The 14,195-nt window shown below is 38.4% G+C and overlaps 1 protein-coding gene across 2 annotated transcripts in view; it reads right to left on the bottom strand.

Moving 5' to 3' along the window:
• LOC110066280 (uncharacterized) overlaps window positions 1-13,920 on the bottom strand; it is a 77,392-nt gene extending 63,472 nt beyond the window's left edge. The window contains exons 1-9 of one of the 2 annotated variants that reach the window (XM_089271245.1): window positions 13,778-13,920; window positions 12,353-13,185; window positions 10,383-10,753; window positions 6,900-7,641; window positions 6,396-6,492; window positions 5,559-5,808; window positions 3,738-4,541; window positions 1,012-2,251; window positions 433-537 (exon numbers count right to left, since the gene is read on the bottom strand). In XM_089271245.1, the coding sequence (XP_089127371.1) occupies window positions 433-537; window positions 1,012-2,251; window positions 3,738-4,541; window positions 5,559-5,808; window positions 6,396-6,492; window positions 6,900-7,641; window positions 10,383-10,753; window positions 12,353-13,130 (4,387 nt within the window). In that variant the 5' untranslated portion in view covers window positions 13,131-13,185; window positions 13,778-13,920. The remainder of the gene's footprint in view (window positions 1-432; window positions 538-1,011; window positions 2,252-3,737; window positions 4,542-5,558; window positions 5,809-6,395; window positions 6,493-6,899; window positions 7,642-10,382; window positions 10,754-12,352; window positions 13,186-13,777) is intronic. The other variant, XM_089271246.1, reaches the window with a different exon arrangement.
• Window positions 13,921-14,195: the final 275 nt, after the last annotated feature.

A 14,195-nucleotide genomic window follows, 5' to 3' on the forward strand; every position in this document is an offset into this window, starting at 1 on the left:
CTAAAAGAAAAAATATGTAAATTAAGGTTATTGCACAAGGGGTACTCACTCAAACCTTTGGCCTGGATGGAACGTGCCATTTGTTACTTCAAATCCTATTTGAAACCAAAAATGACAGTGTGTAGTCTCATATGCACAGCCCCATGGAAAGATATTTATGATATGGTCCTGGAAATACGCTTTCAAGTTCTCTATGTAAAAGAAGTATACAAATCAATTACCAATTCTGAGTAAAAAATTTACGGTATCTAGAGCAACGAGGCAAAATCTGAAAAACTTTCAGACCAAAAAAGCTAAAAAATCAAGCCCTTTGACTCCCACACCCCCATATAGCTCATTTCTGGGAGTAATGCCTCCCCCTGTTTCGTTCCATGTTCACACTGTTATTCCGGAAAATATTGCTACATCCTAGTGTTGTTGCTACATGTTTACCTGGGGGTAGTGGAGATTCAATTGTGATCTGTCTTGCTGCAGACTGTGCTGAGTCTCTACACTGACTTGTGAAATATGCTTCATGTCTTACAGGTTTTTCTGAAGCTATGAAAAAGAATTAATCAAATTAATCCATCTGTCCCCACACCCCACCAGCTTCTCTGCATGCTCCCCTTTAATAGGAAGACAAGGCAACTTCACTTTGACCCCCCAACATGCCCCAACCCAGTTTTGGAATATGTCTGGACCCACCAGACTGGAAAGTACAATTTCTCTTGTCAAAACACTTGGTAAAGAACTAAAAAACTAATTAAGCTTTTCACAGGGGCCCCTTTTTGTAGAGAAAAAAGGCGTTATATCTTTACTAGGATCCCCATCACCCTCACACCCTGACTTTGAACCATACCTGGATCCACTTAAAGTAAACATTGTTCTATAAAACTTGATAAAAGGGCTACAGACAATTACTGCATCATTCTGTGGATATCTCGTGAAACAGATATGAACAGGAGAAAACAACACCACAAAACAAATCCGGTGAATCTTACTAATGTAAATTTATTTAAATCAAAGCCTTACCATTAACCAAACTCCTCATCTTCTCAACAAGGGCTTCACACTGTTCCTTCCAGCTGAACTTCTCTTCATAAGATGTCCGCAGTGCTTTAATCTCTTGCAGTCGCTTTGATCTGTCTTTCAGACTTATTGCTTCAATTGCCTTGGCCCACTCTTTAGGATCAGCAGAATCCACCACAAATGGCTTGCCTAGTGGTAGAGTGCGCAGTGTATCTCCAAATCCCGAGTTTCCACTCACAAGAATGGGAAGACCAGCAGACAAGGCTTCCAATGCAGTTAATCCAAATCCCTCTGTCCTGGACGGCATGATGGCAAGGTCAACTTCACAAAACAACTCTTTCAATTTTTCCTTGCTTTGTATAAATGTTCGGACAATCAACTGATTTTTAGAGATTCCACTTTGCAGCAAGTTTTTGGCAACTTCATCCAGTTTCCCCTCAGGTGCCCCAACAAACACCAGAATATAAGTCTTAGAACTGTCTTTCAGTTCAACTATTGCTTTAGCAGAAATGTCGTATCCTTTAAGACTGAAGTCTTCAGGATCACCACGGCCAAAGGTCAACACCTTAAAGTTGGCACCCTCTCTTGTTGCTTGTCTGATGTCTGAAAATTCACTGAACGTGCCAGGAGTCAGCTGAATGATATCTTGGTGTTTCTCACAAGAGCGCAGATAAGATGAGTATGCTTTCTTCAACTTGGGTCCAATTGTGACAACTGTATCTGCCAATTTACACAAGTCTACTTCGGTTCTGTTCTTCTCTTCACCTTTGGAAATGGCCTTTGGATAGTCTTTGTACATTCCAAGTTCTTCAGGAGCAGTATGCACTACTTGCACCCACTTACAACCGTGCGACTCTCTAATGACCTGGGCTTGTTTACCAAGCTTCCCTCCATGACCCACTATGATGTCAATAGCAAGGTCTCTTGGTGGGAAACTCAGCCAGTCAAGGGGGTCATCATAGCCTGGACGTCTCTCTGCTTCTCTAATGGACACTTTGTGGCTTTCAGCAGTCCTCTTCCCTTCTTCAGAACAGGAAAATTGTGGGACTAAGAGGGTGACGTTTACTTGCTCATCTTGGGCCAATTCTGTGGCAAGCTGTCTGTTTACGGTTGACAAGCCTCCTTTAGATGAATCCCACTCACTGGCCAACAGAGTAACACTCAATGCTGTATCAGATTTCCCTTGATTGTCTTTTGCAGGTGCATCTTGTGTAGTGGGAACTCTGGCAGAAGGACTCAAATCCTACAAGAGAACCACACCTACAATTAAAGCTGGCCTCCAGATCAAGCAGTCCGGGTTTGAGACTTGGCAGGGTCACTGTGTTGTGTTCATGGGAAACACACTTTGCTCTCACAGTGTCTCTCTCCACCCCAGTGTATGAATGTGTACTATACTGAGTATAGCAAATTTTAGGCTGTGGGTAACCCTGCACTGGACTAGCATCCTCCAAGGGGAGGTACAAATACACCTACTGCTTAATGCTACAGGAAATTAGATGAACTCTACCAGTATGGGACTTTTCGCCTGATGAGGACTTTTTACAATAAAAGACACAAAAGGTTTACAACCAATTAGCAAATAACTCTCTGTAGCATCTTAATGATTATCTTCAACATGAAACAGTCAATTTTAATCTTTTGCAATTTTTATAAGTAACTGACCTTAATCAAATCATTTCTCCAGAGGTATAATTTAACCTCCGCAATGAAATGTGAAAAGTGATCTAATCAACATGACACCAGTGTGGGACAAAGAAAAAAGAAAAAATCTGACTCAGATTTTTACTTTGTCCTGTGCTCGTGTCCTGTTGATTAGTTCACTTTTCACATATATAGGTAAGGTAGGTAGGTTAAGTCTGTATATGAGTCAAGTGGCCCATCAGGCTGGAGCTTATCCCGGTTTCTGTAGCATGAAGCGACTAGGAGTATTTCTACTCCCCCCTGGATGGGATGCTAGTCCATCGCAGGGTTACCCTCAGCATTAAGTTCACCGGTACCCATTTATACACCTGGGTAGAGAGAGGCACTGTGAGAGTAAAGTCTTACCCAAGTACACAACACAATGTCCCTGGCCAGGGTTCGAACCCGGACTGCTCAATCCAGAGACAAGCACATTAACCATGAGGCCACTGCACCTTCCTTTCACATCTATAGCATTGCAGTAAAGACCGGCAGGCAAAATAAATGCTCTGGGGGAGGATGGAGTAGAAAGAATTACTTGAGAAAGGAGCAGAACTCAAGGAGGTCCAATGCCTCAGCCACTAAACATTTTTCTCAGAAAAGCTTATACTTTCGGATTCCCTCCATACAACAATTCGTACCTCAGGAGTTGCTGGTGCCCCTTTGACATACTACAGTAGACAAAGGAAAGGTTACCCAAACCCTTTGGACTACACTGGTAGAATTTCCACAGTATCTTGTGTAGGATCCTAAATGAGTTTTCACAGGATCTCTTTTCATTCTCCAGCATCTTAACTAAAACACCATTCCTAGTTATCATCCTAACAAATCCTTCAAGATCTCACAGGATCCTGTGATGATTTAAGCCATTTTATTCTTGAACTTCTGAAATCACTACCTCCTTTCAGACACAGCTCGCCTGTATGGTGCTTTAAAGGAATTCCAACACCAACAGCCCCCCATCCCCACCCCCCAAACACAGGTGAAACACAGATCTCTTCTCATTAAGTAGATTTTCATTAAATATATAGATTACATAAATCACATACCTGGTTAGTTTTTTTCAACAACCATTTCTCCAGGCCACGGACAGGGTGTTCTTCATCCCAGGGCTTCCTAGTACAGATCAGTGGTTGATCCTCTTTCATTTTAAGGAGGTGGAAGCACTCCTCATCGACACATGACACTCTTCCATGGTTTGAACACTCTTGACCAGCCCCATCTCTCCCTTGATGACAGTATGGGCAGGCTACACACAACTCATACTGCAGTCCGCTCAGGTATGGCAGCTCCTGTGACAAGGTTTGCAAAGTTCTCTCCACAAACTCCCGAACTAGTGTAGGTAGTTCTTCCGACTTGTCTGCTGACACCTGATGACTTTGTGTTCTTTGCCTTAAGATGATCTTAATGAAACTCTTCTTGCAAATGAGAATGAAATTATGGACTTGCTTCCCAATAAAGAAACAAGCTCCATTTTGGTACAGCATGGGATGCTCCATGGACCAAGTCTTCTTACAACACCAACGAATGGTTTGCGACACCAGCTGTGAGAACAGACCATGAGGGACAAAGCCATGCACAAAGTGGAGATACAAAGGACAAGGATCAGTGTGGGATTGCTCTATTTGACAAAAGTCATCAGGTGATGGTTCAAGTTGAGCTGGTACAAAGTATTTTACATCACTTGGGGAGGGTGAGAACTTGGCAATCAAACCAAACTGCTCCATCATGTTCAAGATGTCATCTTTGATAACACCTTGTTGAATAAACTTGGAAAAGACATGATCGACGTGTTTCATGCAGAGGATGCCGTTTTTCCTCAGTTCATCCCAGTACTTGGCATGTACAGGATCCTAAGAAAAATCATCATAATGACAATTATAAGTACATGCATAATGCTACCTGGCTACTTTAGCCACACATGAGGCTAAAGACTATATTGACAATGGCAAAAACTGTAAGTACACTTAGCAGTCTCTCAAATAGGAAATGCTTTTATGTCAAAACTACATGTAACAGTTACTTATTAAAACCGAGATTCTGGAACATACGTTCATTTTAAACATATACTGAGAGATGTTTCTTCATGTAGTACTGACATTCCTAGCATATGATAAGTTCACTGAGTGGTCCCAACGTAGATATAACAATACAAAGTAATGTGACAAAATATTTAAATCACCTCCACTCAAACATGTTGCATTTAAGCCAACATGGCACCTGCATTCTTAACACACCCCCAAGACATTAAAACGAGTTTTTGCAAAAGCATTAGCCTTTGTTATTCATAACCAATACTCCTTTTGTAATGCATTGTTATGGCCAACAAAGCAGGACTCCAGCTCAAAAAAATCCGTAATTTAAGCTCAAACAAGCTCAAACAAATGCATGATTCCACGCTAAGCAAAATTCAAATCAAAACACAGAAAATTAACAAGCACAGTTGGAAAATACAGCTTTGTATCTCTTCCTCTGAAATAAGGTGTCCTGGTGTTGACAAGATGGCAAAAAAATTTCAACACTATTGCATCAAACTATCCCTAGTTAGCCCAAAAATTTGAACCTGTTCACCCCTATACAATTTGAAAATATTTATATTTGATATTTAGTTTTCCTAACTTGGTAGTTAATCAATTAATTTACAAGTATCTAATAGGCACTGCATCATGTAGAATGATATCATTTTCTACAGGGGCCAAATTAATAGAAAGATGAACAAATACATGTTTGTGTATATACCGTAGTGTACATATTGTAACTTAATGTTTTTCAGCTATACAAATATTAAAAAAGTGACAACAACCTCTTGAGGAAAAGATCAGGTAAAGGTTAAACACTGAAATTTCTAACATTGAAATTATTTTACCTACCATTTCATCGAAGTGTGGAATAGTTATCAGCTGCTTCAATAGTTCAATCAGCCACTGAGCCTTCAGAACAACTGTACTGCGATGCTTGATAATCATACCAAGGCCATGGTAGAAACTGATCATGCCAGCAAACTCATCTTCATCTTCTATAAAGCAGTACTTTTTGGCATAGCTTTGGAGTTGCACCAGATTTATGTGAAAAATCTGTTTGGCAATAAAGGCTTCAATCACCTTTTCAAACAGAAGCCATCTAAAAGAGATCAGAGAAAATGAATCACATTACATGACAAGCCATTATTTGTACTATTTACCTTGAAGATCGCCATAGTATCCACAAATGAACAAGTTTTGATTAACGGAGGATAACTACTTCAAATCCTTGCCATATAATATTAATGTTCTGATGGCTTTCATTTCAAATTGCAACTAAAATGAGAGTGCAAGAACTATAAAAGCAGATTTGTCAAGATCACACATTTGTATTCAAACAACACACATGTGTATCCCTACCTGTGCACACGACAGTTCTTAAAATTTGATTTGCTAGTTTACGAAAGCCATCAAAATGTTGTCACAAACAGAGGTTTCATTAAGGCTGGGCATCCAGCAAATTAACTAAGCTGTGACAATTATATTTGTCCACCAAATAGAAATTGCATTGTAGATAAGGGATGAATTAATTTTCTTTTGTTTTATTCCCCAAAGCCTCAGAGCTAAGTTAAAATTTTAATTATAGATTGAAATTGGCCTATTTCTTCGCCTCCAATGTCAGTGCAACAATACCTTGCTGATTTAAAAATACTAAAAAAAAAAAGACTATAAGTATTTATTATTTACCTGACTGGTATCTCCTCCCCCATATATGGCTCCTGTCTCAACACCTCCATGATTTTGTTCCGCAGTTCTTGAATGTCATCTGTCTTCCCCTCTTGCTCTAAAAATAAACAACACACATTTTGATACTGATCCTGTGGTTACATATAACTGAGATATCCTTACAGTGTGCATGTAGGTACCTTGTAAATAGGTTCAAATCTGGTGTCATGAGCAAGTAGTAAATTTATGAGAGCAAGCAACAGTGGCAAGCCAGAAAGAGAGTCTGCTCTGATCTCTGTGGATATTCATTTCTAGCCTTAGCCAAGCACCATACTGGTAAGAACCCAAGAATTGCATTTCTTGAGGTCATTAGTTAACTGCTGCCCCCGTGCTGGTCTTCAATTGGATCGCAGGCTCAAGCCAGGTTTACTTATTGTAATCAGGAGTTCCGCTCTTAGGCTTGGCTATATCTATATATTAAATAAATAAACAGTTTTACACAGCAAGACATTAGTACTTTAATACCTGTTTGATGTTTTTGTTTCTTTCCACCCTTCCTGATAACTTTCTTTATCCTATTCCAGATCAGTGAGCTTGTGTTATCAATGCTGAACAATGGTGGGACCACATGTTTCCCATATTCCTTACCAGAAATCCTCTTCTGTATTTCTGATTTCATCTCTGCAATGTCTTGAGGAGATTGTTTGTCAGCATGTGTGCCTACAATGAGTACCGGAGGTCGCATATAGGGCAGCCTACTTTCAGCATCAATATCTGGTTCTCCTTTCACTCGTGAAATACTGTGAATTGTAGCAAGCCAGGATAGCAAATTCTCCAGATTTGTTTCTCTGTTTGGGTTTTTCAGAGGAATGTCACAAGTACCTTGTCTAACACACGGCTGAGCTTGCGCAAGTAATGGCTTGTTGAGATTGTGCACTAAAATATACAGTGCACGTGATGATAAGAAGAGTGGGTGAGAGGCATAGTACAGGTGCTGTCCAGCAAAATCCCACACATCCAAACTGGTAACAGATTCTTCTTTAGTGATATCACTTTCAACATGTTCACCTCTAACATACTCCAGGAACTGATGAACATACTTTGTGACATCATCCGCAGGTGAAGTGGTGTTGATCATTACCTCAGGTTCATTCAGCTCAATTTTACTTCCACATTCAGGGAAATGTTCACCATTATGGGACTGCTTTGACATTGCTTTTACTTTTCTTGATGGTGAGGAAATTTCAGAGTCTACGATCTCCTCAACCTAGAATAGATTATCAAACAAAAGAGTGATTAATGACTTGATAATTAAAAGTCACAGGTACTCAGAAATAGACCCTGACTGACAGTTCCATATCTTCCACACACCATGCATACAGATTGAAATTTCCTCTGAATTATATGCTCCATCATAACAAATATTTAATTATAGTTATCTCGCTCTAAGACAGGCAAGCATTAGCTATCTAACTGAGAGAGGTGATCTGATGTAATAGCCCAAAGAAAGTAAAATGAAAGTTAAATATACATTGTGTAGTTCCAGAAAATATCCATACCCCCCCAAGGAAGGGATTTTTCCTATGACCCCCCTGCCCTCTGGATTTTCCAAAATTGGCTCACGAAATGGACCTCCCCTCCCCTCCCAAAATTCCATTTTTTGTCGCACACCCCCTGGAAATATTATCACTCCTTGTGGAAACCAAAAATAAGCTATTTTTTTTAAAGTGCAAAATACTGAATTTTGATCCTTACCTTTTTTTCCTGAAAAATTTGGTGGATATTGTGACCAACACATCGCCAGAAGGTACATCGCCTGCCTCAAACAGGCATATCGCAGAATTTGCGATATGACAATTATAGATTTCATACTGTCAATTCTGCTTCATAAATATTTTAACAAAACAGCAGTTACTAAAAAAGTTAATTTCCAAGACCATTGAGAGAGAAATGCTGAAAAAGAAACGCTTTACACTGCACCAGTTTAAAGCACAACAATCAAAACAACATAATTTTCAGTGCATGTTTTGTATCAAATTTGGGCGGATCAAATTGTTGTAAGTATATATCTGAAAGATTCAATTTTATTTGGAAGCTAGAAAATCAGAACTTTCCTGACCTTCAACAAAGATCTTACTGGTTTTAACATTTCCAATGGGTTAAGTTTTCTTGCCGTTCTTATGTAATGTCCCTCGCAGCTGCACTGTTATTTGGGCTGTCACGTAGTAGTGCCAAATATTTTTCTTATGCAGTCCTTTGCTCTTGATCTTGCTCTACGAGTTGTGTGAGCAACAAGAAAAATAATTCTTCAATTTGCCAGGCAAGTACACCACAGTATTGTCACAGTGAACATTCATAACTCTGGCAGCGAATTCCAGCGTATGGTTGCCACAGGTTTTTATCGTGGGTACTGTAAAACACGCTTTGTTCGGTGTAAACACAATATGTATATTAAATAATTTTATTAGCAACGGCTAGCTATTTGAGACCACGAGATAAACAATGCTTTGCTCTGCTTTATGTTTTCAAATATCAGTCCTGCATTGGGATTAAAAGAACTCAGATCATATTAGTGATATCTTTTTGCTTTATTAATAAATAGTACATGACATTCAGAGGAGAGCAACTTTGTTTGCTACACATCCGAGGTGCCATCCATGAGTGATTACAACAACAGACTGCGCCAAAAATACCTTCCAGTTTTAATGAATAACGAAGTGAAAGCTTTTGCTGTAAACCCTTTCTTCTCTGTAATGTTGGAAGATGACTACAACTGCCTATAAGAACAGTAAAAAGAATGCATTTTCGACTTTTTTGTAGCCGTGTAAAATGTAATTCAATCTTTCTCGCGACAATTGGCGTCGTGTCGACTGGCGGTGAAAATTTGACATGTTGCCGATTTCGAAATTTGCATAATTTCACTTTGCCAGCATTTATTTCTGATGGCGTTTCTTGATGGCATTAGCCTGTGGTAAACCACCTTGTACTCCACCTTCTCTGAAAACCTGCTTGAACCTTGAAAATCTTTATAAAACATTTTTTTTTCTCATTCAAAGTTTTGTCGAAAATGATGTTGCAAGCACCATGCCCACGTTTGAAAACATTTCAGCCTTACACACTACATGGAATGTAAACTAACTTGTGTGAATGGATTTATATTACTCACTACCATTCATGATTTCCCTTAAATTACATTTACTTGGGCTTAAATGTAAATATTATGATTTCTGTGTGATTCAAAATGGGTGTCGAATGATTTTTTCCCCTTTGTCTTCGGCTTTTATGCAGAAATATTGAAGCAGCAAGTCATTTATTTATCTAATTTCTGCTGATTTATATCGCATGCAGCTCACTGAAAAATATATTTGCCTCCTGAAATATAATTGTTACTGTACTGTTTTCCTTGTTCAAGAATCATTGTTAACAAGATAAGAAGTCTGTTATCTACCGATTCCGAATTTCGGCAAATTCAATGTTGATGCACTCTTCCATTTCAAACGTTACTTTTCACGCTTGCGACGACAGCTTAAAAATGCAACGAAATCTTCCAGCTGAAACGATACAGATAGTAGTGACAGAAGTACCTGGTCAAGTGCGACAGACATATTTTCAATTAGTCACGATTAACTCATCTACTTTCCACAACATACGCTTTGATCACCAGCCGCTACTCGGGAAAATGATGGGACTCTAGCGGCGACAGAATATCCAGCCTAACCTGAGCACAAAAATTTACATTTTGCACTTTAAATTAGCAAGATTTATTTTTTGCGTTCGCAACTCGAGAAGCAAAATGCAAACGAAACTTTACGTACAACTGTATGAAAATTGAGACCAGTCTGGAAAAAAAATTCATTAAGACAACCCCCTCCCCCCTCCAGAAATTCCTGCGCCTTTGACCCCCACGACCCTCTGGAATTTCCAATCCCTTCCGTGGGGGGGGGGGGGGGGGATGGATATTTTCTGGAACTACACATTGTACCTCTAAACATTTAACTTTATTCAAACCTTATGCCTTCTGGGATCATTTCTTTCAGCCCTAAATTCTTTTCCTTCACACAGTTTCTCAACCACTATCCTTGATATATCTTTAGAACACTCTAGCAATCCTGCTTTGTTCTCATGGGTGGAATGCCAGTTCTTAACTTGTTCAACTTCTATTTCACATGTTGAAGCCTGTACTTCAATTCCCTCAGTACTCTGTTGTTTGGGGTCAAATGGCAGGCCTAAGAGACTCTTCTTTAGACTGGTTTTACCAGCACGATCCTGACCAATTAGTAATATGCGGCCGCGGTAAACATTCACAAAGCCATCTCTTAGAGCCTTTTCATAAGCCAGTCGTGCTCTTCGTCCTTCTGCTTTTTGTTCAAATACATGATCTAATATAAAAATTCAAGAAAAATATTCTTTAATTGTCAATTAATAAGATTATAATTAAAGTGTAGTTTATAATTCTTATATAAAGCTTCATACATGAAAGATAAATGTAACCTGTATAATAATATTCATGAAAAAATTACTCAATTCTGATTGGCTGAGAGCAGTGCAGTTCAAGTGTAACACCAGTGCAAAAAGTGTAACATCAGTGCAAATTACACGTCGTAATTCTGGATTGTGATTGGCTGAAAGGAAGTAGGAGATTTTCTAAGCCGATGATATCACATAAAATGATGACGAATATTTCGTCCGGAAACTTTGAAAACAGTTTTCTCGAATGAGAAAAAATGCCTTCAAGAAAGATCTACCGGCACTTCCTTCACACGAATTTTTTCATGTTTATGTTATTAATAAGTAATCATACGGTTTTTCTCATTCAATTTGGAATTAATTGACAGTCGTGAGTTTGTCAAAAAGCTAAAATTGCACTCTCCGAAGCGGCTTGTGCAATTTCAGCTTTTTGAAAAACTCACTCGTGCAAATTATTCCAAATTGAACTCCAAACCGTATGATTACCTATACTAACATGAATATGGTAAAAAATTAAAACTTTTGTGCTAATAAAGAGGAAGGGAATTTCACACCTTGTAAAGATATTTTTAACCATTTTGTGCATGTGATATAAACATTAATTTTTTTGTGTAAAAACTGCACTCATAAATGAGCTGCATTTCCAAGTTAAAAGTTCAAATTTTAAAAACACAAAGAAACTATGAAATCAGTAAAAGTATTTCCCTTCTCTGCCAATTTAATTTTTTTTTTACATTCTGTACAGTTCATAGTGAAATTATTAATATAAGATGCTCTTTTGGTTAGGGTTTGCCTTCAATTTCACTCAAAACTATTGAATCAAATACTGATAACCAAGCAATATTGGAGAAAGAAGTATTTGGGTAGTACCATTACCAAATTTAATTTCCACAACACCAAGAAATTTTCACACTCCTTGACAAAATTTTAACAAATGTTTTAAAACTCACGAACAGAAACGATGATGCCTATATAAATCATGCAGTTAAAATTAAACTTTCAACAAAAACAATCTTAAATTAGCTATTATTTAATATAATTCTTCTCAGCCTAAAGGATACACTAAATGGCCAGCAGCACATTTGTAATTTCTAAGTTAAACTACATGTTCCAATATTTATTTCATTCACTACACTCCTAAATGGACAAACGGTCGAAACATCTTTGTATAAGAAGCTATAAACCTTGTTTTAACGTTCACATAGAGTCAGTGTCAAACAAAACTTCGAAATAAGTATACTACACTCCTTGACAATTATTTTAAAAATGTTTCACTACTCATGAACAGTAACAAGGATGCCTATATCATGCAGTTGAAGTTAAACTTTCCACAATAACAATCTAAATAAGCTTCACAGATATATTAAATATACTTCTTCAAAAAGATACACTGAAAGGTCAGCAGCACATTTGTAATTATGTAATTTCTAAGTTAAACTACATGCTCCAATATTTACTTCATTCACAAGACATAAAATAAAATACAAATAATGAGCATTTCATATCTTTACCTGTAACATCTGTGTGAAACTTCATCTTATTCGGTAGCTTCACAACCTTTCTCCTTTCTTCCAATGTTAGAGGATTACCAGCCACATACAGGAATAACAGCTCCTTCAGTTCACCAATCTCATCAGGCAATGCAGTCAACTGGTTATTACTCAAGTTCAGTGTCCAGAGTTTACTGAGATGTTTTATGTGTGATGATAAAACTGTCAGCTTGTTGTTACTCACATCCAGCCATCCCAGCTCCTTCAGTTCACCAATCTCATCAGGCAATGAAGTCAACTGGTTATCACTCAAGAACAGTCCCCGGAGTTTACTGAGATGTTTTATGTGTGATGATAAAACTGTCAGCTTGTTGTTACTCACATACAGCCCTTCCAGCTCCTTCAGTTCACCAATCTCATCAGGCAATGTAGTCAACTGGTTACCACTCAAGAACAGTCCCCGGAGATTCTTGAGATGTTTAATGTTTGAAGGTAGAACAGACAACTGGTTGTGACTCACATTAAGCCAGGTCAGGTTACTCAACTCACCAATACTGTGAGGAAGTTCTCTCAACTGGTTCCCGTCTAATATCAGCCATTTAAGATTTTTCAGCTTGTTAATACTTGTTGGTAATTCTTTCAGATAATTATCTGACGAGAAAAGTCCCTCCAATTCAGTCAGGTCAGACAAGGCTTCAGGAACTTTTGACAACCATTTACCACTCAGACGTAAACAGCTTTCTCCATCCTCGTCTGTATAAATCTTCTTCCTCAGCTCCTCTGCTGACATTTTCGCCATTTGTATACAGTGATACTTACGATGGTTTGGATGCTTTCTTACTTCTGATAAGTATCTGAAAACACATGAAAACAAAAATTACAATCAATTCACGAAGCTTCCAGTAATTTTACATACGGGAGGAATCTGATAGAAATCACATAACAATTAGGCTAAGCAATTTGAGTTCATTAGCTGTCATATTTTGGTTAAACAATATAAAATTAGCAAGAATATCAGTATTAATATTAACACAGCCTGCAAGAAGCTGTTATTGAATACAATAATTGAATTTTGAGGACATTTTCAAAACAAACGTCATAGCTTATCGTCAGCTCAGTTCCATGGCGCGATCGCTCTGCGTTAATTCGTCCAACTCCGTTCAAAATCTTTACAGCTTCAACTTTAACAAGCTACCTTCTAGTTAACTTAACTTCCACTTGTGCTTTATAAGTACCGCTCGCTGTTTCACTGCTTTTATGCCATAAATAAGGTGACAAACTTCACTTCAAAGTTTCTGTTTCAAGGAATTCAAGCCGAACTTGATCTCACTACAAAAATTCAGCCTAAATTGCTCATTTACACGCACCAGGCGTAAACAAGCTTAAACTAAAAGCTGGCTGAAAACAATTCGCGTTAATTGAGCATCTGTACATTAAACTTCTTACCTTGGACTGCAATAACAGAAAAGAACCGACTCCTTTCGATGTAACTGTGTAGAAGTACTTTCTCTTTCGAGACAGCCCCAAACAACTCCCTAAATACCTCAAGATCTTTGGCTTCTCAAATGAGCCAATCATAACCAGGTGAGAAAGGGTGTGGAGCGGGGAAGGGAGAAGGAAGGGAGAGGATGAGGAGGAAGTGGAGGAAGTGAACGAAGTGGACCAAAGTGGTTCAAATCTAGGCCTTGGCCGATTGTGCTCCTAAAAGTGGCATATTATGCTACTAGCAATGATCGAAATTTTGCCAAATTATGCCAAAATTATGCCAGAATTCCCAAATTATGCTCCTGATTTCCGAAATTATGCTCACAAAAGGACGTAGATTCTGCACATAGAGGCCCCCAAATGCGAAATAACGACACCA

Source organism: Orbicella faveolata, unplaced genomic scaffold (genome assembly GCF_042242905.1).
Source record: "Orbicella faveolata isolate gen_17 unplaced genomic scaffold, um_ofav_v1 contig_34, whole genome shotgun sequence".
Taxonomy (NCBI): Eukaryota; Metazoa; Cnidaria; class Anthozoa; order Scleractinia; family Merulinidae; genus Orbicella; species Orbicella faveolata.